The sequence below is a fragment of the Mus caroli genome, unplaced genomic scaffold (assembly GCF_978045245.1).
Source record: "Mus caroli unplaced genomic scaffold, Mus_caroli_1 scaffold_15, whole genome shotgun sequence".
Taxonomy (NCBI): domain Eukaryota; kingdom Metazoa; phylum Chordata; class Mammalia; order Rodentia; family Muridae; genus Mus; species Mus caroli.
Window position 1 is genome coordinate 40,051,690 of NW_028227270.1, and position 25,900 is coordinate 40,077,589.

Sequence of the window (25,900 nt, forward strand, 5' to 3'; positions counted from 1 at the left end):
GTCTTATATAGGACAATATTTAACTGGGGCTGGCTTACAGGTTAAGAGGTTCAGTCCATTATCATCCAGGTGGAAGCATGGCAATGCCCAGGCAGGCATGGTGCAGGCATAGGTACATGCTCATCTAAAGGCTGCTAGCAGAATACTGGCTTCTAGGCAGCTAGGATAAAGGTCTTAAAGCCCACACCCACAGTGACACACCTACTCCAACAGGACCACACCTTTTAATAGTGCCACTTCCTGGGCCAAGCATGTACAAACCATCACACCCTGATTCTGGTAGGTACACGTTTAGTACTTACAAAGATCAATATTGAGAACTGATACATGTTCCCTGGGATCTGGACAACTACAAACACAGCCTGATAGCTTTGCTCCTGAACTCAGAGATCTGTAACACTGGAATTGACTGCTACTGTCTGAGATGTCGAGGAGGAGGAAGCATAGCAAACTATGCTGCTGACATTTGGAGTGACCATGATAAGAATGCGTGTACATGGGTAAGATGGCTCACAGAATAAGGACACTTGTCACCAAGATGGCCTGAGTTTAATTCCAGTGACATGCATGGTGGTGGAAAGAGCTCATAATTTGTCTTTTGGCCTTCACACTAGAGCAGTGGTAGCTTATGAAAGAAAGAGACATAACAAAGTCCTTGGGAGGCAAAGGCATGCAGATCTCTGCTAGTTCAAAGCCGGTGTGATAGACTAGCTAGGGCTACATAGAAATGCTCAAAATAAAGTAATATTTTAAAAAATTAATGCATAGATTTCCTCTGAGACATGCACACTCACCCTGCCACATACACAAGGCTAGACCTCAGACTGCTAGAAGACCCCAGAAGTCTTTTCTGTCTAAATCCACCAGAAGTGTCTTGAGCAACTGTGTAAATGTTCACAAGGACAGTATGCATTCTATTCTCTGTTGTACGAGAGAGGCTCCTTTAGTTCATTCACATGGCACTTCATGGTGGTTGTATTTTATGGCTAAGAAATCTGCCCAGAAAGTACCTAGATTAAAACCATGAGAAAAATCTAAAGCTTTCATTGAGAAACTAGCGGGTCATGGTGGAGGGTACTGTCACAGTGGAAGAATGACAAAGAATAGAGTTCTGAAGCCCCTGGGGAGCACTCACATCAATTCTGAGTCCTCTAGGGAGCACCCACATCAATTCTGAAGCCCCTGGGGAGCACTCACATCAGTTCTGAAGCCCCTGGGGAGCACCCGCATCAGTTCTGAGCCCCTGGGGAGCACCCACATCAGTTCTGAGCCTCCTGGGGAGCACCCACATCAGTTCTGAGCCTCCTGGGGAGCACCCACATCAGTTCTGAGCCTCCTGGGGAGCACCCACATCAGTTCTGAGCCCCCTGGGGAGTACCCACATCAGTTCTGAGCCCCCTGGGGAGCACCCGCATCAGTTCTGAGCCCCGTGGGGAGCATCCAAATCAGTTCTGAGCCTCTTGGGGAGCACCCACATCAGTTCTGAAGCACCTAGGGAGCACCCACCTCAGTTCTGAAGCTTCTGGGGAGCACACACATCAGTTCTGAGGCCCCTGGGGAGCACCCACATTAGTTTACTGGCTGCAAAGCACCTGGGTGTTGTTTTCAGTTAGTCATGCTGGTCTGCCTGTGTTAGCTAACGTTATTGGAGAACTGCCCAGAACAAGGTGAACATGTCCAGCATTGGGGAGGTTGGAGCCATACTGAAGAAACCAAAGATAACGTGACTGCTCTTCCATTGTCGATCTTGCTGTGGGTCAAGCAAGAACTGGTGTAAGTAGGAGAGCTTGAACACACAGCTACATTTTAGTTGATGCACATCTGATCTTTTATGTTTTTGAAAATTACAACTTTGAGAGTGAGTTATATAGATGCCAGAAGGTGGTGGAAAGACTGTAAGACACTAATGGGGAAATGTAGAGACTTTCTGTTCATGCCATCTGTGTTTCATGTAAGTGACAACAAGGCCCTTTGAAATGATAAACAGCATGCCTAGTACAAGAATGTTCACTTGCCGTGAGACTTTTTAATCTTTTGTACGTGTAGGTCTTTAGTTTTGTTGGTGCTTAGTGAATGAGGAAAATTGCGACTTTTGCTAAGGTGCTGCTATCACAGTTGTTCTGACATTTCTGCAGATCTGTGGGAAACTTGTTCAAGTATGACTAATTTGTCAGTTTCTGAAATCTATGCCCTGTGCCTAGAAAACAACTGTACAGGAAAACATAATGAAAATATGGGGAAATGAGATGTGCATGAGTTATCAGGTGAGGGGTTACTCACAGGATTAGAAATAACAAATGACTTTGCATCACCAAAGCCCTCCCCAGCATGGGCCACAAGTGCACAAAAGTTGGAAACTTGCAGCATCACGCACGACTTCAGGCAGCTCAACGGCTGTAAGAGAGTCCTTTCTAAGTACCTCTTTCGGTCTCAACCTCTTGCAGGCAACTCAGCTGGTCCTGCTTCTTCCAGGCAGCTGCTCTGGTTGAGTCTTCTCTGCAGCTTGGCTTGCCTACTCTCGTGAAGAAGGTGCCTAATGAAGCTAGTGAGGTGCAGGAACTTCCTGAACCTAGTTTGTTGTTGACCTTCCTTCTTAAGGAGCTCTCCTATGGAACATTTCAATCTCAGAGGAAACTGTAAACAACACATCTCAATCAGATTCCCTTCCTGTAGGGCTCAGGGGTCATTGTGGAAGAAGAGGTGGGGTGATTATAAGAGCCACAGGAAGTGGAGGACAGCTGTGGAACAATGCTTTCTGGATATGACAAAGCCATTCCACACATGAACTCACAGCAACTCGACCTGAACAAGGTCTAGCCAGTCCACCACTTGCCAAGAAGTTATTGATAACTGATGGTTACTGGAAGAGGAAAAGTCAGTTTTTGTCAGAGTTGTGACCTCTGATAGGCTGTCCATGTTCCGGTGGATGGTGCTCCACCATGCACATACAGGTGACATTCATTGGACTCACAAACTTAATGAACCCTACATGAAATTGGGAGGGAAACATGATAAGAAAAATAAGATTTGGAATGGAGGGAGTAGAAGGTGGATTTGATCAAAACACATTATGTGCACACATGAAATTCTCAAAACACTGGTTTCCCTCCCCTTTGCTTACCAACTCATCCACTACTGCTTCCTGGCCCAGGCATTTCCTTATACTGGGGCATAGAACCTTCCCAGGACCAAGGGCCTCTTCTCCCATTGATGACTGACTAGGCCATCCTCTGCTACATATGCAGCTAGAGCCGTGAGTCCCACCATGTTCTGTCTTTGATTGATGGTTTAGTACCAGGGATCTCTGGGGGGTACTGGTTAGTTCATATTGTTGTTCCTTCTATGGAGCTGTAAACCCCTTCAGCTCCTTGGGTACTTTCTTTAGCTCCTTCACTGGGGACCCTGTTCTCAGTCTAATGGATGACTGTGAACATCTACTTCTGTATTTGTTAGGCACTGGCAGAACCTCTCAGGAGACAGCTATATCAGGCTCCTGTTAGCAAGCTCTTGTTGGCATCCACAATAGTGTCTGGTTTTGGTGGTTGTTTATGGGATGGATCCCCAGGTGGGGCAGTCTCTGGATGGTCATTCCTTCAGGCTCTGCTTCGCATTTTTGTCTCTGTAACTCCTTCCATGGGTATTTTGTTCCCCCTTCTAAGTAAGATTGAAGTATCAACACTTTGTTCTTCCTTCTTCTTGAGTTTCATGTGGTTTGTGAATTTCATCTTGGGTATTCTAAGCTTCTGGACTAATATCCACTTATCAGTGAGTGCATATCATGTTTGTTCTTTTGTGATTGGGTTACCTCACTCAGGCTGGTATCCTACAGATCCATCCATTTATCTAAGAATTTCATAAATTCATTGTTTTTAATAGCTGTGTAGTACTCCATTGGGTAATATACCACATTTTCTGTATCCATTCCTCTGTTGAGGGACATCTGGGTTCTTTCCTGCTTCTGGCTATTATAAATAAGGCTGCTGTGAACATAGTGGAGCATGTGTCCTTATTACATGTTGGAGCATCTTCTGGGTATATGCCCAGGAGTGGTATTGCTGGGTCCTCGGGTAGTACTATGTCCAATTTTCTGAGGAACTGCCAGACTGATTTCAGTAACAGCCAATTACAATCTCAGATGGATATGCACTGTCATAGATGCACATGGATATAATAGGATCATAAGTTATTTGGTTTTGAATTATTTATTTGTTTTGTGCATATGAGTGTTTTATCTACAGGTATGTCTGTGAACCACATATTACACTGGTGCCCAAAGACCAGATGAGGTTATCAGATACCCTGGCACTGCAGTTATAGACAGTTGTGAGCTGCCATATGGATGCTGGGAATTAAACCTGAGTCCTTCAGAAGAGTAGTCAGTGCTCTTATCTCAAAGCCATCTCTTCAGCCTACTCTTAAATTATTTTTATATGTGTAAAATATTCACTGAAGGTTATAGCCGAAGGACACATTTCACAAACAGACAGGATTGCTTTGGACTCCACAAACATGCACACTTTTTAAAGGAATATTCTGTGTTTGTAACCAAGTTAGGGGTCAACCATTATCAATAGCCAATGAGAAGATAACACTCTGAGTTTCAGATGATTCTAGTAAGATAGCAATCTGTAAGTTCACAATTGCCCAGTTTGCTAAACTTTGACGTTAGTGATGCAGCAAGCGTGCTAATGGTCTTTCTTTGCCCAGACTACTGCAGTAACAAAGGTACCCATGTCACAGTCAGTTCTGAGCGACTGTCATTAGAACCCACAGTCCCTGCTTACGGAAGAGAGCAGCAGTGGGTTTCCCTGGGTTACCCACTCCACTCTCGTTTTTTTCCATCTCCTGGGCTCCGTGGCGATGTCTCCTGTGGTTCTCATCATTCTTTCGACTACTTCAGCACACGAGGAAAGGTTGTAAATTCCTATATTTGTTCTCTACAACTACAACCATGCACCCCACCCTTTAAAATCCTGGGGCTTCTTTTTAAAGACTAGGGAAAGATTGGGACGGACGAAACTCTCTTCTCTTAAAGGAACTTAAGTGTTTGCTGTGACCCAGATCTCTGAAGATTGCTTAACTGTGTGTTTACAGGTCTTCCTATCTCTGGGCTCCAATTTCACGCTGCAGTTGGTGTCAGTAAGGCTTCTGAGTGGACCTTTCTATGGAATACCAACAATTCTCCAGGAAGCGAAGAATGCTATTCTCTCTGTTCCCGAGGAAGCTGCCAATTCCCAGGTAACTGTCCCTGGGTGTAGTTCTCACAGTCAACCACAAGAGGGAAGCACTAACAGGAAGCTCTAAGGTCTTCAAGAATTTCTTCATTCAAAATATTTTTATTGATTTTTTTTTTTTTTTTTTTTTTTGGAATTTCACCGCATACACTCCCGATCTCACTCACCTCCCAGTCCTTTCATATCCATCTTCTTGCCCTGGTGACTCTCTCCTCCCTTCATCCCCCAAATAACAACAACAAACAAGCCCGAGTTGTACTGCCCTTACACTCTGGAGCCTTGTCAAAGTTCGTGTGGCCATCCTCCTAAAGAAAACCGAGTTCTTATACACCACGTTACCGACTTTGGAGAGGCACATTTCAGCATCCGTATCGCAATTTTTATTTCATTTTACTTTTCATTATTTTTAACTTACTCACTTTATATCCCGCCCATTGTTCTCCTCCCTCAATCCTCCCCATCCCCCACCCTCTGAGCAGGTGGGTCCTCCCTGGGTATCCCCCACCCTGGCACATCAAGTCTCCGGGGGTCTAGGCTCATCCTCTCCCACTGAGGCCTGACAAGGCAGTCCAGCTGGAAGAGCATATCCCACATCCTGGCATCAGCTTCTGGGAGAACCCCTTCTTCAGTTGTTCAGGACCCACATGAAGACCAAGCTGCACATCTGCTACATACGTGCCGGGAGGCCTAGGACGGATTTTTAAGCGTTCTCTTTGATGGCTTCCTTTCTAGGCTGTTAGGTTTTTTTTGCAGGTGTGGGGTGCTTCGGGTGTGAGTAGGGCTCATCACAGATGTCCCCATTTCTCAGTTTTTCTCAGCTGTGCATCTGCAGTCGTCGATGTCACTGCCAAAGTAGTCTCCTTGCTCTTTCATTTGGAGCTCAGATCCTGGGTTTCCTCGTGGTTTCTGGTGACAGCGCAGACCATGAACAAAGAATTTATTTTTAAGAAATTTTTTTTAATGCTCTGTGAATTGAATACAGTGGATTTTGATCTTGTTCAGCCTCTTCTCTTTCCACATAACTCCTGCAAAACCTGTGCCCTCCCTCAACTGCACTCAATTTCTTACTGTTTTTAAAATTAAGAAAATTTAAAATATAAAAATCCACCAAGTCTGGTTGGTGCTGATCAACACTGGAGCGTAGTTGACCTACCAGGGACAAAAAGACTGGGGGTTTTGTTTGTTTGTTTTGTTCTGTTTTTAAGATTAACTACTTTTTCAAATTTAAACAGTCCCATGAATATCAAAGGATTTGTTATATAAAAATAATTTGTCAATATTAAAAATTTAGTTAGAAATGTATTTGCCTTTTCAGCTTGTTGAAAGATTTTATTTTGAACAGCTGGAATGTAAGGTCTAGAATATACATCCTTTTGAAAGGAGTAGTCAACTAAAGCCAAACATTTCTAATTGTTAGTGTAAAATCTTTAATATTGAGGCATTTAGTGCTAAGTGAGTACAGTTATAATGAAACATTTTATACTTTTTATTTCCTTACAATATTCAAATTTTTCTTTATACCTGGGCTTTGGTTTGCCACAGAAAGCCTGTGATGTTGACTGGTGACTGGTGACTGGTGACTGTTATAACCTGAATATGTGCATCTAAGTTAAAAAGATTGTTCCCAGTCACTCTGTAGGCTAACAAAACCAAAACAAATAAAATAAAAACCAAAAATGAAACCCTTTCCTTTTAGGCCCTTTGCAGGAAAAAAAAATGCTATTGGCTATGGAATGTGTTTTTCAAGCTGGTCTGAGACGTAACCCTGTCCACAGTGAGCCCTAGCAGTGAATTCAAGCCTGGTCTACTAGGGGTTAATTAACATGATTGTACCAGAACGTGGGCATGGACGATTGCTTTAGTGTGGGCTCTTCCTCCTGGGCATCTCTTCCACAGGGAATGAATTTGTTCTGTCCCTATAGTGGAGTCCACAAACTAATGTCTTGTTTTAATAACAAGACAAATAGACCATAGCCGGCACACACCCTTCATTCCAGCACTCAGGATGAAGAGTCAGGTGATCTATTGCTGTATGACCAGCTCAGTCTATACAGTGAGTTCCAGGCCCAGGGGCTATGGTAAGACCCTGTTTTCAAAAAGAAAAGAAAATGTCTTAAAGTTGCCAGTTGTTCTTTGGCCTTTGAGAGCTGCAGATGCGAAGTGTCCCTCAGGAAACCAACATCCCAGAAGTGTCCCATCAGAATTTCAAAGCGGGACATACGTCTTAATTGATGACTACTGGCCCAGTGGCCGCCCACATTTCCATGTGGTGAGAGCAGGAGATGAAACCTGAGCTGCTCACTCACATGAGACTGAAATCAGGCTTCATTCTAAGCCACAGATTAGAACTAATTTCAGCTATAAATCACATACCCTGGAAGTTACCCATAACACAAAGTCTGACATGATGGTCATTTGAAGTATAGCTACTTCAAAGGAGCAAATGGAAACAACAAAAAAACAACAAAACAAAAAACCCTAAATTACCTTTGAAGCTTTCTGAGCATACCCCAAATGTCCAATTTAATGAAAGAACTGAGAGCCTTAGGCGAGGGTCTGCTTTGACGAGGAAGGAAGGAAACAGGCTCAGTTTGTCTCAGGTGAATTTCAGTCTAGACAGATCCAGTTCTGAAAGATTCCCAGTGAGCAAGGACGCTGATATGCTATCCACGAATTGGATGTGGTGCTTCATGCCTGCTAACCCTGCGCTCTGGAGGCCGAGGCAGGAAAATTGGAAATTCAAGGTCATCCTTGGTTGTCTAGGGAGTTACCAGTCAGCCTACAATACATGGAACCTTTGTTTAAAGGATAAATTCATTAATTAACATTAATGAAGAAATGAAAGACACATAGTCACTACAGATTTTTTGAAACAATGTAATTAAACTCTTTTGCTTTTATTCAGTTATTATTGCATCTATTTTTTGGATATTTTATAATTCAAATAATTACTTTAAAAAAAAGAAAGCTTGAAACTATAATTGGAAGCATAGAGCAGAATAAAACTTCAAATCTGAGATATTGAGTATTTCTCCTCTGAGTCTATCATCATCTGGGAGCATAAACTGTAAAACCTAAAGAGGAGTCCGTGTGACCCATTCTTCAGAGAGCGGTAAAGCGTCCCTGGTGTGCATGTCCTCTAAGCTTGTTTTTCTTCAGGTTGGCTTTGAATCTGCTGCTTTCCAGCTCATGGACATCAAGGCCGGCACAAGCCAAGTCATGGTCTCCAGGAAAGGCACATACGGCCAGCTCTCTGTGGCCTGGACCACAGGTTACGCCCCTGGATCTGAAATTCCTGAGCCTATTGTCATTGGCAACATGACACCAACCCTGGGTGAGTCCAGCCTGCATCTTATAGAGGTGTGCAATTGACAGCCATCAAGGTTATCCCTCCCCTCAACCTGAGCTGTGTGAGTCTTAATTCATTGTTCCTAGACTGAAAGTGGTGCTCCTCTGCGTAACCAGGGTGACAGGCTCCTTGGTGAGGAGGAGAGGAGCTTTCTAGTCAGATTGAAATCTTAAACACCACGTAAAAATGATGATGGCCAAGCCAACAGCTGTCAATTCTTAAGGATTCATTAAAAGTAGTTTTCAGTATCTCATCCAGACGATACAGCAAGAAATTGATACAGCTTTGCGCTTTGTGCCGGTTACACGTTCTGCATTGCTGACAGATGGGCATCCGTCACTTCACATACTTGATCGTTAGATTTATGTCAGTGGCCCTTTGAGAACAGGTAAGGTGTGAGTGTTGGGTGGCATGATCTCAACTGGTGCACAGTTGTGACCAGCTCCTCACCTCTGTTGCAGATCTGTGCTCCCCTGCGTACTCACAGTCTGTCCCTGCTCACTAGGCAAGTGGTTCTGTAGCACACACGCCTCATGCCTCTTACAGAAGAGCCGAGATCCACATTCCCTCCATGAGCATGGGATGATTTTTGTTTTCTTCAGTTGCATTTAGCTGAGCCAATGAGCGATAACTTTAGACAAGTCAAACAGAATGCAGACACCAAACAGGACGCCTTTGTTTCCTCAGCAGTGTCAGGCCACTCTCAATGTAGAGTGGATTTGTGTGCTACAGTCATTTTGTGACACTACAGCCACAGACTTGCCTTGGGTGGAGCATTTCACATCCACACAACGCATCCTCGATCTTATGTATCAGCTGCTGCTGCTTGTCATTTTCTTCTTGGCTTGTCCCCTAAGTTGAAGATCTTTTATTATCTTTCTTATCTGCATTTTGTCCCCCTTTACCATACACTATCATTCCTCTATCCTTTCTGTCATTTTTGGGGATATGTCTGTTTAGGTGTATTTAATCACAGTCTATGTGTAGAAATCTTGTTTTTTAGGTACGTGCTTGTATGTGACTTGGCTTGCAAATAAGCTTTGAAAATTTTTTTGTGAATTTATAATAACTTGATTAAAATTAAATGAATTGCAAATAAGTACATATCTTCAGAAAATTAGATTATTTTTGATCCATTATAATAACTTTTAAATATAAAAAATAATAAATATAATCCCTAAACCCATGGACTACACTTAACAGTTGTAAACCTTCTTACTCATGACATTTTCTTCTAACATAAAATAAAATACATATATTTTGATATTTTCCCTAAATTCCTGTGATACCCTGCTGTTAAAAAATGCTGGGGCCAGAGTTCAAACTACAGCTCAGCACCAAATTTGCAGAAAAGCTTGCCTAACATCATGATAGCCATTCTCTTCCCATTGCGACATTTGGTAATTGAGTAGAGGGAGGAGAAGGAAAAAGCCTAGAGAAGGGGAAGGGGAGGGGTGAGAGAGAGCAGGGAGGAGAGCAAGGAGAGGGAGGGAGAGGGAAGGAAAGAGAGGGGAGTAAGCAGGGAGTTAAAAAAAAAAACAGGACTGTGTGGTCTCCAGAGATGTCTATAAATGTGTTTAATCTCTTGTTCCTATTATTAAATATTTTATCTTTTTGGAACCAAATCAAAATTTGGGAAAGAGGTAATTTCAGCGTGTGTTTTAGCAACACGGTCCAGTTTAAGAAGTGCAAGTAGGCTGGAGAAATGGCTCAGCAGTTTAGATCACTGGATGCTTTTCCCAAGGACCAGGGTTCCATTCCCAGCATCCACAGATGGCTCACAACATTCTGTGCCTCTGGTCCCAGGGATTCTATGCCCTGTTTGGCCTCCACAGACACTGCACACATACAATGTATGGGCATACACAAAGACAAAACACCCATGAATATAGAATAGAATTTAAACAAACAGAAGCAAAGAGGGATGCCCTACTTTCTCTCTCATTCTTTCTCCAGGGAGCCTTTCTTTTGTGCATGGAGAAGAGAGGAAGGGCGTCCTGCTGTGGACATTTCCCAGCCCTGGCAGGCCAGAGGCATTTGTCCTTCATCTGTCAGGCCTGAGGAGCAGTGCTGCTGGTGGAGCTCAGCTTAGGTAAGGCAAGGAGAATTTCACTATCTAAGGTAGTAGTTCTCAGCCCATGGGTCGAGACCCCTGTGGGTTGAACAACCCTTTCACAGGGTTCGAATATCATATCTCCTGCATATCAGATATTTATATTACAATTCACAACAGTAGTACTTTTACAGTTATGAAGTAAAAATGAACCCAATGATATGGTTGGGGGTTACCACAAGAATGCAGACATGCATTAAAGGATCAAAGCATTAGGTAGGTTAAGAACCACTGATAAGAGATCAAACCGTGACCTTGGAATTGCTGTGGCGCACACCTTGACCTCAGAGTGAACACCGGGGCTCACAGCTTCCCTGATGACACAGCCTCAGTTTTAAAGGGGCTGACCTCTGAGAAAGAGCTGCAAACTTGCATTTCCACAGATTATTAAAACTATGCATAAGCACCCATCACAGTCAGTGAACGGCATGACTTGTTGAAATCAGTGGATCCTTTCTGCCTAATTATAGTTAACATTGTTACTTATCTGTAATAATTGCTTATATAGAATTTGGTATACTTTCAGATAAATAGATTATACGTAAATGCAGTTGGAATGGACTTGGGCAGAAGAAGAGCAATGGAGTAGTGTGTGTTTAAAACGGTCACATACATGTTTGTGCATGGGGCGGCGGGATAGTTATCTGTAGAGTCAAATATGCTTTCATATATCCCACTTGAAATAATATTTATCTAAAGAACATATTTCAGGGTGACAAATGTTTTTTTTAAACAACAACATTAATAACAAATAGGTTTATAGTGCTTCCCCTAAACCAGACACTGCTGTAAGCCTGCCCCGCTCTGCTACCTCTAGTACCATCTGTGTACTTAGCATTGTGTGTCTTATTTTATAAATGAGCAGGTAGCTGGTGGGTGGTAATCTAGTGAGTTTTCTATTGCTGCGATAAAACACCATGTCCAAACGAAGGGAGATGTTTATTTTATACTACAACTTTCACAGCACACTGAGGGAAATCAAGGCAGGAATGTGGAGGCGGGAGCAGATGCGGACACTGTGAAACAATGCTGATTACCTGCTTGCTCTTCATGGCTTGCTCAGCTTGCTTTTGAGTACAAGCCTGGATCACTGGGGGTGCACTACTCCCACTGAGCCAGGATCTCCCTCGTCAGTCACCAATTAGGCAAATGCCCATAAACAATCTGATGGATTTTCTCCATTGGGGTTCCTCTTTCCCAGTACAACTAACCAGGACAGACAGATTATGTAATGAACCCAGTATCACTCTCCCAATCTGTATGTGATCGCAGGCTCTCCAGCCACTGTCTCAGCTCTGGACAGTATTTATGTGCTTCTCAGTGGAGACAGACAGGCTTGAGATATCCGCTAAAACATCATGCAAGTATATATAGTTTATAAGTTTGACATACAATATATAAATATAATTATATTTATTTATAAATTTTCCATGGTCAGGAGTAGGCTATCACTAATCCTAACTTCAGATGTAACTATTATTAAAAATACATAAGTAAGAGGTAAGGATAAAGTTTTCACCCAGTGATGTTTCTAACTCACAAGCAAGTTTTAGTTACATTTTTTTGGAGAGAATAGTTTCCTTTCTAAGAGCTGGAAGACAGAAGAATTTCGCTCACAGTATGAAAGAATAGTTTGGTGTGGTAGCCATGAGAGAAGGCCAACATTCGGTATCATGGGTGTTGTCTTTCTGTCCTGACCACAGAGTCACGCGTTTCAGGCCATCAGTCTACCGCTCCTGTGTGACAGGGTATCAGATCCCAGATGCATACTTTCTCTGAGCTGTGGCTGGCCCTGCCCCTGATGCTGCAGCCTCTGCTTGTATGTTTCTCAGGCTTTTACTTATGAGTGTGTAAATAAGGTTTTATGGAATATGAGAGAACATGGTATTTCTCACATGATTCTTGCATTTTAAGTATTGAAGGAAATTACTCTACAGCGGCATGCTTATGTTAAATTCAGTCCATATGTTTTAACTTTTTTCCAGGTCAGGTTTCACTACTGCTGAAATTGAACCCATGGGAGTCTTCCAATTTTCCCCTAGTTCAAGAAATATCACAGTGTCAGAGGATGCACAGACGATCCGAATATGTGTGCAAAGACTCTTTGGGTTTCACGGTGACCTGATTAAAGTCTCCTACGAGACAACTGCAGGAAGTGCCAAGCCTCCGGAGGACTTCGAACCTGTTCAGAAGGGGGAAGTTTTTTTTCAGAGATTCCAACCTGAGATTGATTTTGAAATAACCATTATTAATGATCAGCTTCCTGAGACAGAAGAAACATTTTACATTAATCTTACTTCAGTAGAAACTAGGGGGCTAGGGAAGGGGGATGTGAATTGGAGACCTCGCCTAAATCCAGATCTCAGTGTTGCAGTGGTCACCATAGTGGACAATGATGACTTGGCTGGAGTAGCTGTTTCTGTCCCTGTGACAGCAGGGACTGTGGCAGTTGACAGTACTCTCCTTGCCATGGAAACTGGCTCTACCACACACCCTAACAAAAGCAAGATAACCACCATTCCATACACCACAGAGGTGTTTGCCCCTGTTACAGAGACAATAACTGTGTCTGCTATCCCTGAGAAACTTGCTACTGCTCATAGTGTCATATCTGTGAAGCCTGATGTGGTCCCAGGAACTGTTCATGCTTCAGTCTATGGAACCCTGAGTCTTGGACCCCCCATTGTTTATGTGTCAGAGGAAATGAAGAATGGAACTCCCAGTACTGCAGATATCCTTATCCAGAGGATGGGTGGGTTCGCAGGCAATGTCACCATAACAGTGAAAACTTTCGGTGGAAGATGTGCTCAGAAAGAACCCAGTGTGTGGCCCTTCCAGGATGTCTATGGAGTTGGCAACCTAACATGGGCATTTGAAGAAGAAGACTTTGAAGAACAAATGCTCACCCTTACATTCCTCTATGGGGAAAGAGAACGTAAACTCGCAGTTCACATTCTGGATGATGATGAGCCCGAGGGGCAGGAATTCTTCTACGTGTTTCTCACAGACCCTCAAGGGGGAGCAGAGATTGTGAGGGGAAAGGACAGCACTGGGTTTTCAGCCTTTGCTGTCATCATTATCTCAGGTACAGTAGTACATTATCACAACATACTGATGGGTATAGTATATCAAGTTGTACATTATAGTGTCTTTAATATATCGGTCTTTCATAATAATTCATTAAAAATTGTTTTCCTTTAGGATGGACATAGCAGTGCATGCCTTTAATTGCAGCATTCAGAAGGCAGAGGCAGGCAGATCTCTCCAAGTTTGAGACCAGCCTGCTCTACATAGTGAGTTCCAGGACAGTCAGGGAAACATAGTGAGAGCCTGTCTAAATAACAACAATGATGACATCAACAGGAAATAATTGTCTTCCTAAAGTAATGAATGAATGAATGAATGAATGAATGAATGAAAGTAATAAAATAATGAACATGAGCTCGAGTTTTTTTCAGGCCAGACTACAATTTAACGAGTTATAGATGTTACTTAGATAAGAACCAGGTACATGATCTATAAATCTGTAATTTTACAACATAGAGAAAAATCCTTAAGTCCACATTATTTTTCTAGAAAAATGCTGTTTTTGGATATCCAAACATATGATTGCTTGTTTTGAAATTATATTTTAAGTTTTTGAGCCACTTCCAGTAATCAGTCCTAAAGTAAAGATGTAATTGTCAAGAAATCTTCTGCATATGTTATGAATTAGATTAAAATTATTATCTTTTGTTGTTTTTGAGCCAAGATAATTGATATAAGCATTGTACTAGTTGGATACACACACATGCACACACACACACACACTCACACACTACACACATGAAACTGTGTATATATTTGAGTATAGGCATGTGTATGCACATGTATGATGTACATGTGTATGCATATGTATACACATGCACAAACTCACAAGCCCTATACATTTGTGTTAGAATAGTTTAAATTTTTCTACTTTTTTTTTTATCTAATGCAACTGATCCAGTCATTGCATTGTTGCCTCTCTGTCCCACATTCTCTGTGTGCACATATCCTATTTACATGCATTTACATAGATTTTTATTTATTTTATTTTAGAAGTTCTTCACACATATTGTTTGGTGCTAACTTGCTGTTTACTTCAGAATGAATATTATGTATCACTGCACAAAATAGATTGGCTTAGCAATAACTAAGTAAGGCAGTAACAAGGCCAGTTTGTGATTATGTTTTATTTTGATTACATATTGTCTATTTTCATATATACAAGATGTGATTTATAAATAAATTGTCAAATAATTAAATCAAGCTAACTACCCTATTTATCATCCCAAATCTTAATGTTTCTGAGGTGAGAACTTCTGAGGTTTATTCTTAAAGAGCACAATGCTATGGTGTTTACTACTTAAATGCTACACACTGGATCTCAGGGCTCACTACTAGGGCTTCCTTGGATTTGTGTCATTTTAGTCATTCAGTTATAATGATGTAGTAACTTCCTTTATACTGTTTTTCCTATTTCTATCACGCTACAAATTTTCATTATTTATAACTAACATCACTCCTATTTCAAAAGTGTGTTGAAATCATTGCAAATTTTAATTCATTTCTGCATTTTTTTTTTACATCGGCTTGATGTAATTTGTACATTTCTATTAAGATTTATTTGAAATTAAGCATCAGTCTCACATTCTATGTTTAAATATTTAATCACAGCCATTCAGCTATGACCATGGCTGACAGTCAAAATCTCTAGCAATTAGTGTGGCCTATATCAGTCCAGTGAAAATAAAAGCGGTCTCTAGAGGTTCTTAGCTCTTCTGAACACTACTCCATTAGTTACCGTGTAATGGGGAGGCTTCAAGTCCTGGTTAGGTGGTTGATAGAGAGCTCTTTGGTGATCAGCATGGCAATTGTGGTATTAGGATGGTATCGGGCATGAAAATGCCTCTATATATACCAGGCAATAGGGCACACCGAAGCCTGCTCAAATGTCCGCTCTCAAGTGTCTGCGGAGTGGGAGACTCTCTGTCATAGGAATGGATGTAATGGAGTCCTCGCCATGCCTGTCTGTAATATCATGTGATGTAGCACACCTGAGACCATCACCAGCCACGTCCACATTATCTAAAGCTTCTTTATTCTTCTATTCTGCCCAGGTTCCTGTCACACACCTGGCTTGTCCTTTTTATAATATTTCTGTTTTAAGTGCATCATTAACTGTCCTGATTCCCCTGTCATCAACCAGTCCTCACAATCTTTCCGTGTTTAGATGTTAGAACCCACTTTAAAAGAAGCCAAATACTAAATGGCTCATTTGGTCTTGGTTCTGAGCACTGGTACATTAGAAATCTAGAATCAGCTTACCAAGAAATACGGCTCGAGTTTATTGTAGATGTGAAAAGAGAATTTTAATTTGACCGTGGTCAGTGGCTATTGCTCTACAAAAGGAAACAGGAAACTAACCCACCAGGAAAGAACCGAAGCAAAGCTGGAGGGAACGAGTGCTGCTGAAGAGGAAATTCAAATTCGAATGGGCTAAAACATGATTATAATGGTTAACTGATGAAAACCAGGACTGTCAGTCTATCTGATAAACAGCACACAGGAGGAGTGAGGACATTTTCTTGCATGTCAGAACTGGGAAACAGACCTCCTGGTTACTCTCTCTCTCCAAGCAGGACAGTTACAGTTTTTCATCTCACTAACTTGCCCCAGTGTTTACCTCTGGAAAGTACATTTTTTTTTTTTTTTGGAATCTCATAAGTTATGTTTCTGGGTGGCTGATGTAAATTGTTTTTGAGGCTGATTACTTTATCCTTCTATGAGAGAGGTTCTCAACTGGTGGGTCACAACCCCCTTGTCAAACCTCTATCTCCAAAGATATTTACATTTCGACTTATAACAGCAGCAAAATTGCAGTTATGAATAGCAACAAACCTAATTTTACAGTTGGGGTCACCACAACCTGAAGAACTGTATTCAAGGGTGGCAGCATGAGGAATGCAGAGAACCACGGCTCTAGGATGACTTTGAAAGGTGACACTCAGAAAGAGGCAGTGCTTATAGTAGTTCAGAAACTGCCCTAACCCACATTCACCCATGCCGGTTGGACAGGAAATGACTGTGACAGCATGCTATAGACCCCAGGTTGGATCCTGCTTATGCTTGTGCTTGTGTGTGTGTCCATATGTATGTATACATATTTATGTGGCATGTGTATGTGTGTGTGGTATGTGTATATATATGTATGTGTGTGTGTGATATGTATGTGTGGTGTGTATATGTCTGAAAATGTGTATGTGTTGTGTGTGTATGTGGTTTGTATATGTATGTGAGTATGTATATGTGTGCATATGCACACACCTATGTATTTGTGTGTTATATATGTATGTGTGAATGTGTGTATATGTTGTGTGTGAGTATGTATATGTGTGCATATGAGCATGCACATATGTGTATGTGTGTGGTGTGTATGTATGTGTGTGTATGTATTATGTTTGTATGTGGTGTGTATGCATGTGGTGTATATGTACTTATGAGTATGTATATGTGTGCATATACATGTGTGCATGTTGTGTGTATATGTGTGTATATGTGCATGTGTGAATGTTTGTGGTATATGTGTGTGTGTGAGTATGGGTATGTGTGAGTATGTATATGTGTATATGTATGTGTGTATATGTTTGTGTGTGGTGTGTATGTGTGTGTGTGGTATGTGCATGTATGTGGTGTGGTGTGTGGTGTGGTGGTGGTGGTGGTGATGTGGTGGTGGTGGTGGTGTGTGTGTGTGTGTGTGTGTGTGTGTGTAAAATACTTCTAATAACCACCAAGGAGCCTCTAACACTCAGGATTTGCCTAATCCTCTTTTCCTTTTGTCCCAGGGCAGGTAAGTAAGTATGTGTCATAAACTTTCTACCCATTTAAAGGAAGGTGAGTTAATTACACACTTCATTTACTTGACAAATACTTTTTATTAAAGGCTTCCCATAAGCTGGCAGTCTTCATGTGCTAGGAGCACAGTGGAGCACTGCTCCGTTGGAGCTTGCACTGCGTGTGAATGCACAACCTTTGAATAGCAATCATGTAAAGGGCCAGCTGCTATCACACGTGTGTCCAGCCTCAGTTTGAAGGCCTTTGCCTTGTCCTATTGTATCTCATTTTATCTCTTGAAGGACTGCTTTTTTTCTGAAGAAGAAATGGAGGGGAGTGGATCTTGGGGAGAGGTGAGGTTGGAGGGATTGAGGAAGAATGGAGGGAGAAAAACTGCTCAGAATATAACTTGTCTGAGAAAAGAATCTATCTTTAATAAAAATTAAATAAGTTAAAACAAAAGGAAAACAAATCACGAGCACACACTGTGTGGATCATGAGCACACACAGTGGATCGCAAGCACACACAGTGGATCACAAGCACACACAGTGGATCATGAGCACACACAGTGGATCATGAGCACACACAGTGGATCATGAGCACACACAGTGGATCACGAGCACACACAGTGGATCACAAGCACACACAGTGGATCATAAGCACACACAGTGGATCACAAGCACACACAGTGGATCATGAGCACACACAGTGGATCGCAAGCACACACAGTGGATCACGAGCACACACAATGAATGGATCACAAGCACACATAGTAGATCACAAGCACACACTGTGGATCATGAGCACACACAGTGGATCACAAGTACACACCATGGATCACGAGCACACACTGTGTGGATTACAAGCACAAATTGTGGATCATGAGCATACACTAGGAGGATGTCAAGGTGGTTTCTGTTGGTCTTTGCTTCTCGAATTGATATCTGCTTTGGCATTATAGTCTGGGAATGTTTTTAGGAAAAAGTTATTAAAAATGAATGTTCCCACCTCCCACGTGTACATTTCTCCTTTATACTCTCTCAGCTATCAAGATGACTACGGCACTGGAGGGTTTATAGATTCCTAAATGTATTATAGCCCTCCATTTTCCATTCCAGGGAGTGACCTCCATAATGGCATCATAGGCTTCAGTGAGGAGTCCCAGAGAGGCCTGGAACTGAGGGAAGGAGCTGATAAGAACAGCCAGCGCCTAGTAGTCACAAGGCAGCCAAACAGGTATGTGTGTGTGTGCGTGTGCATGTGCATGTGTGTTCACATGTGAAGATGTAGCATCCTGAAATTGTATACAGAACTTAAGACCCATAATGAATGATGAAGACAGGGTGAATATTGATAATGGTAGCCTGCAAGCTAGTTTGACAGTATTAATATGTATTCTTTTAACTAAAAGTGTATTTATTATTATTGGGGGGGGTAACCCATCTAATGGTATGGGTGGGTCAGAAGACAACTTTCAGTTGTCACTCTTCTTCTCTGATGGGTTTTTGGGGATGAAATTCAGATTGTCAGGCTAAGATGGCCAGTGCATTTATTAGCCAAGCCACCGAACTAGCCTGGGAATGATGTCATTCTCAATCTATTACGTAACACATTGGATTTTTAGCCATAACATAGGAATGCCTAGAATGTTTACATACCATCCAAATCAATGTCAGATGGTTTAGAGCATCTCTATCATGGTACCTACTTCGTGATGACTGTGTATGTAAGCACTGTGCCCTCTCTAGCATGATAACCACTCCGTGATGACTGTGTATGTAAGCACTGTGCCCTCTCTATGATGATAACCACTCCTTGATGACTGTGTATGCAACCACTGTGCTCCAGAGGAGACTTGGAGCATCAAAGGTCTTCTTTCTGCCCAAACTCAGTAGCGAGTTTTTGGGAACTTATTACATGTCTTTACTTGCTTTGTACATGCACATATGTATGGATTAAAACATGGGGCCTGCTCTGTAAAAATGTGGGACATCTTTTGGTTTTAACCATTACAATTATATCTGTTTTTAGGGGTAGTGTGTTCCTCTAAAGTAATTATTGTTAAAAGCCAAATAATACCCATTTTCTTGAGGTCCGAGTTTCTCTCTACTGTTTATTTGCACATTTTGTTACCTTGGACAGAAAGAATTTGACTTAACATTCCTCCCTGAGTGTCAGCTCATCACTGACCAGTGGGTAGTTAGAGAATGCTATGGAGACCATAGTGTTCTTATCTGCTGCAGGAAATGCGGCTCCTGTGTACCATTGCCAGTCATACAGTACGTGCTGCCCTACCTGTGGAGGAACAAGGAAGGCTCCCAGTGCCCATCACTGTGTGTCTTCCTTTACGACAGTTCATGAGTTCAGTGTCTGTTCTTTTTTTGTTTGTGCACAGGGCCTTTGAAGAAGTTCAGATCTTTTGGCGAGTCACACTTAACCAAACCGCCACCATTCTCCAGGACAAGGGGCTAAACCTAACAGATGAACTCCGGTTTGTGGCAGGGGTCACGACTTGCACAGGGGGTCAAACGCGATGCTTTATTCACCTTGAGCTCAATCCCAAGAAGGTAAGTGCTGTGAGCTGTTAAACATTTCTTTAGAATTACCCACCTCAGATTGTCATGATTGAAACTTACTGTGTGGTGATTGTCTTGCCATGATGTCTAAACCTTTCTTAGACCAGATTTAGATGTAAAATTTATGCCATCATAAATTTTTGCTGAGAGTTTTCTGTTTTTTGCCACGTCTAGGGTACGTTTGGCCCAAACCCTTGCTGTGTGTCAGCCAAATTAATTTCTTTAACTACTCTATTTGTGGCTTTGTTCTTATATTCATAAACATTTTTCTATCTATACATGAGAGATCTTTGTTTCATATATCCTTGAGTTACAATAGTTTTGAATTTATAAAAGAGGCACACAGACTGCTTTTGGTATATCCTTAGGTAAATGAGCTGCATGTGGCTCTGGGGCATAGACACTGGGCCCACTGTCAGGACAGTCTGCATCACTCAAATGGGTTTTCTCACAGTGACCCACCTGAGCTGACAGGGTACTTGATAATCACATGGAAGTGATTATGTGAGATTTTGATGCTTGGCCATCTAAGGTACACTCAGTACTATTTAATTTTGCTGCACATTTATTAAATAAAAACATCTATTAAAAACCTGCCCACCAGATTCTGAAATGAATGTTGAAGCACAATGGCTTCTTTGCATGATCCACAAACATCACACAGCAGAGAACACACACAGATGCGCTTGCCCCAAAGCTCTTCACAACACTAAACCTATTTGAAAATAACATCATTGTTGGTTTCAATTTTAAAAAATATTTTTCTCCTTAGTTTTTCAGCTTTTGAGAATTGCCATAATAGTTATAGTCTTCCAAGGTGGCTTCCATACATATTTTCATATTTTGGGGAATTTTTGTTCTGAAAGCAAAAGGGACAACCCGTCATTGGTCACTGAGGCTTGCATGCCCTTGGTGATAGCTATTTTGATTTTGTTGAGATGTGAGACCTTGTTCCTGTCCCTAGATGTTTCTGAGAAACACCATTCATGTACACTAAAGTATTTTATTAACTGATGCCTTGAAGAATAATTTTCTCAGTACCTTGTTTATAACGCTGCAGTGCCAGCTGTATAGAGGTCCTGTTAGAGCCTTAGCAGTTGTGAGCCTGCTGCCATGGCCTCCTTGTTTCTGGAAGGGCAACCTGGTTGAGGTGGGAGAACAGTCTGCCCTCCTTAGCCTCATGGTCTATTGTTTGAGAAAAGTGCTGCTGGCCTTATTTCTGCTTCATTTGTTTACAGTTCACAGGTGCTAATCACATATTCCAATTTTTTATGCCATTCTTGGTTTTCCTAGTAATAAATCTTTATATGCAGTTTTTAATATTAAGTTCTAACTACTTAAATGCAGAAAGATCAGTGATGACCATCATTTTAACTTTTTCTGTTATTGGAAATAGATTTTCTTCTCATATAATACATAGTAAGTACAGTTTCTCCCTCCTCACCACCCCCACCTGCTCCTTCAGCTCCTCTCTCCCATTGATCATTTTTGTCTCTCATTAGAAAACAAACAGGCTTCTAAGAGAAAATAATATAATATAAAATGAATTAAAATAAAATAATAATATAAAAGAACAAAAACTAACACATTAGAATAAGACAAAACCAACAAACAGAAGAAAAGGAGCCTAAGAAAAGACACACTATCAGGAATATATCAGGAATCCTATAAAAACATAAAACTAGAAGATATAATATATACCCAGAGGCCCTTAGCATTAAAAAGTGGGGAAAAACCCCTACTGCTGAGTGCACAGCCCACTCCTAAGAAGAGTTTATTTCCCCAATGAAACTCCTTGGGCAAAAATTACATTTTCATTTGCAAGTGGTTACCAATCGGAGATGGCTTCTGGTTTCGGAATGGGACAAGTATCTACATCTCCTTTCAGCTTTAAGACCTCATTGGGTGCAGATCCACATTGGCCCTGCTCAATCTCCTCAGGCTTTGTGAGTTCATATGTGTGTCAGTTCTGTCGATTTAAAAGGCTTTATCTTTTCCTGTCCTCCATCCCTGCTGATTCTTATGATCTTCCAGCCTCCTCTTCTGCAGGCTCCCTGATTCCTCAGGGGAAGGATTTGATAGAAACACCCTTTTAGAGTATCCTTAGGTCTTTCACTCTCTGCATATTGTCTGACTCTAGGCTATTGAGTGTCAGTTTTTTGGTCACCCAAGCAGTGTTGGATATGACTTTCATCTCAAGGAGTGGTCCTTAACTCAATCAGACATAGGTTGGTCGCTCCCACAAGCTTTGGGCCACCATTACACTAGGATTATCTTGCAGGAAAGACAGTCTTGTAGAGCAAAGCATTTGTGGCTGGGTTGGTGTTTCCCTTTCTGCTTTGATAGTGTGCAGATTACCATCCTGTACCAAACACACCGGAACCTAAGGGTGAAGGCTATATATAGGCACCAGCTTGACTTCTCCATGTACAATGAGTTGTGTGTGTGTGTTGTCCACAACAATGAGACTTTGTCATCAGTTTGTGGAGAGCATCCTACAGTCTTGGCAACAGTCTTGGTTGTTTGGTGGTTTTTATGGGATCTCTTTGGTCAACAACTCAATTAAATATAAAACATTCCTGGCACTGGAAGATTCATTTGGTCACAAGATATCTCCATTTGGTCTCTGTCTACTTTATTTGGTGATTTTATTTAGATTGCTTTCATATATGCATATATGTGTCACAACATTAGGAAGGTTGTGAACCACTGGTCTAACTAGAGGAAGGCCACAGAGACCAGAATTCAGTTGTTTCAGGTAGTTAAAAAAGATAACTTCTTTTCAAAATATTATATCTCCATTGTCTTTCCAGCGGTTAAAGTATAGATGAGGACAACATATTCTTATGTCAGTCAAAGAAAATATAAAACAAGAAGGAACTGAGAGTAGAGACACAGATCTGTAATCCCAGCACTCCAGAGGCTGGAGCACAAAAAACACACATCTGAGGCCAGCCTGGGCTAATAGACCATATCTCAAAAGTAAATGAGGGGGATATGATAGTGTCTTAAAGAAAATTAAAACATGCACAACAATCTTCTATTCATTTTCACAAACTATGTTTGATTATTTTGCATGGATTTGGCTTCTCAAGTTTGGATTCCTTTTATTTCTTACAAACTAAGAGCTAACAGTATAAGTCAGGAAATACAGAAGTCATTTATTTTATTTTATTATTTTATTTTTTGCAATGAGGTTTGAGAGCCTGTGAGAACCTTTTGTCCTAAGAGCTGTCTTCAGTGGTTGCCAGAGAAATGGTTTAAATTATACAGAGCTTATTCAGCAGACTATGTGGTAGGCAGAGTTTTAGCTCTGATGACAGAAGATCTTGGTTCAAATCTTAGTTCATACACTAATTAATTAGGCAGTAATAGATAAGGTGTTTAGCCTTGATTGGCCTCCCAGGTTTAAATGGATTAATAAATGGGCTACTAGGAAGATTCAATGTTTTAATAACAAATGAAGATTATTAGCACAGTTCTTGGCAAGAAATCGATTGACCCTTAGAGATGATTGATAGTGCTTTTAGTAAGAAGGGATGGGCCAGGAGCCTGAGGAACTTCTGCAGTAGCTGTATCAACACTAGTGGAGGTTTACAAATATTATACATGTACGTGTGCACACACAAACACACACATGTGAACACACAGATACACAGAACACGTCTGTGTGCAAAGTGACACAACAATTCAAAGCAGTGTCTCCCTTGGTCCAGTTTTTTGACCCTCAACTTTAAAACCTTTAACTCTATTTTCCCCATTGTCAACTCCATAATTATTTTCTTTCATTTTTAACTTATGAAGAATTTAACTGACTTGCCTCATCAACTTCTTAGACAGGTTAGAATCCACCTTTTGAATTTTAGTCAACTCACCCTTTCTCTGATGAATTATCTCATAGACCTATATTAAGAAAACATATAAAATAAGAACTAGCTTAGGAATAGGGTATTTGGTTTTGGTTGTCAACACAATGTAGAATCACGTTAGAAGGAAGTCTCTGTGAGGTATTTTCTACAATACATTGGCATGTAGGTGTGCCTGTGAGCATTTTCTTAACTAGGTTAACAGAGGCAGGAAGAACTGCCCGGAATATGAGCAGCACCAGTTTACAGGCTTTTCTCTAAATGGAATAAAGAGAGAAAAGGCCCTAAGACCTAGCATGCCTGTGCTAATTCATGCTCTGTGCCCCTGACTGTGCATGTAATGTCATTAATTACTTCAACTTCTCACTTCCCTGAGTTCTTTACAGTGGTAGATTGTAATCTGGTTTTGTGAGCCAAATAACCTCTTTGAGTTGCTTTTGTCAGGTTAATTTATTAGAACAGGAAAAACAAAACAAAACAAAACGAAACACAACAAAACAAAAAACCCTAAAACAGCAGGCACGCTCTTAACCCACCAAATCTATTTAAACTAAAGCATTTAGACTTTGGTACAAATATCCTTTAGAAAAATATTGTTTTGTTTTTACTTTTCTGCTTCTGAGCACTTTTGACTCCTGAAGGAGGAATTTTCTACTAGTTAAGGCAAAAGTCCACCCCAAAGTACAAATGCCCCCACTAGAAGAGGGTCCCAAAGCACGTACATGTGCAATGAGTTCATGTGAGGTCTGGAGATGCTCAGATATGATTTTTAAATCTTATTCCTCAATAGAATTCAGGCACATTGTCTGAATAGAGCATTTCTTTGCCTGGCTGGAAGATTCATTTTGTCTCCAGTCTAATTATATGTAGGCTTCCATCTGTACACTATTCAATTTTTAGATAGTTCTTTACTTAAGTTACAACTCGTTCTTTTGATGGTAAGTGGTTATAAGTAATGTTCTAATCATCATCACAATGAAAAGGAATATTTTACTGGAAAATAAAGACAAGAGTGTCTATTGGAACTTAATATGCCAAACTCCTCACTTCAAAGAGACTATTGTGAATTCAAGTTCCCAGGGCCATTAGGGAATATTAGCTCTTGAAATACAGTTGCCTTACTTTCCCTACTGCTTCAGCTTCTTGCTTTTGCTAACTATAGTTTCTCATATTGGAAAGAATACACTTATTTCCACATTCTAACACTTATGGACAGTGTATTGGCAAAAGTAAAGAATTTTATATGCTGTTGGATAGCTAAACCCATTTCTTTAAACATTGAAAGCGAGATTAAGAACATTTAATGAGTGACACGGATGGAGCTTTTTTGGATCATAAAGAAGGATTTGTTGTTTTGTTTCATTTTCATTCAAATTATCACAAAACAAATGATAGATTAGACTCTTGCTGACAGATAAAAATATGCCTAATGTATGGTTAGACAATGACATGTGCAGCTGAAAATACATCAAGTCACTTTAACTGGATATGCCAGAATGCTAACAAGACAGTTAAACAATTCAGATTTTTCTCTATAAGAGTAAGTCATTTGTAAAATCAGAAGATTGACAACATGTTATAAGAAGCAGTTCAGACTTCAGAGAATGGGTGGTTTCAGGGAGGAGAAAAACAAGGATGCAGGATGAAGAGAGTTAATTTTGATTTGATACAATGTTATTTGAAAATTATATGAAATTTCAGAACTTGTTATCAATATATCCTCATATTTGTTTAAAACTTAAACACCTTTTTTAAAAAAATGTGGGCTGAGATTGTAGCTCAGATGACAGAGTGTTTGCCTAGCACAAAGCAAGCCCTGGGTTTGATGCCTTGGTGCCACATAAACAGGAAGTCTTGATGCACACCTGATCCTAGTCCTTGAGAGGTAGACCAGATGGAGCTTCAG

The 25,900-nt window shown here is 41.0% G+C and overlaps 1 protein-coding gene across 1 annotated transcript in view; it reads left to right on the top strand.

Annotated features, from left to right (window-relative positions):
- Adgrv1 (adhesion G protein-coupled receptor V1) overlaps nt 1–25,900 on the top strand; it is a 504,170-nt gene that overhangs the window by 170,712 nt on the left and 307,558 nt on the right. Inside the window, exons 73-78 of the mRNA XM_085830825.1 lie at nt 5,095–5,238; nt 8,394–8,568; nt 10,540–10,675; nt 12,682–13,781; nt 18,671–18,788; nt 19,948–20,119. Of these exons, the coding sequence (XP_085686951.1) occupies nt 5,095–5,238; nt 8,394–8,568; nt 10,540–10,675; nt 12,682–13,781; nt 18,671–18,788; nt 19,948–20,119 (1,845 nt within the window). The remainder of the gene's footprint in view (nt 1–5,094; nt 5,239–8,393; nt 8,569–10,539; nt 10,676–12,681; nt 13,782–18,670; nt 18,789–19,947; nt 20,120–25,900) is intronic.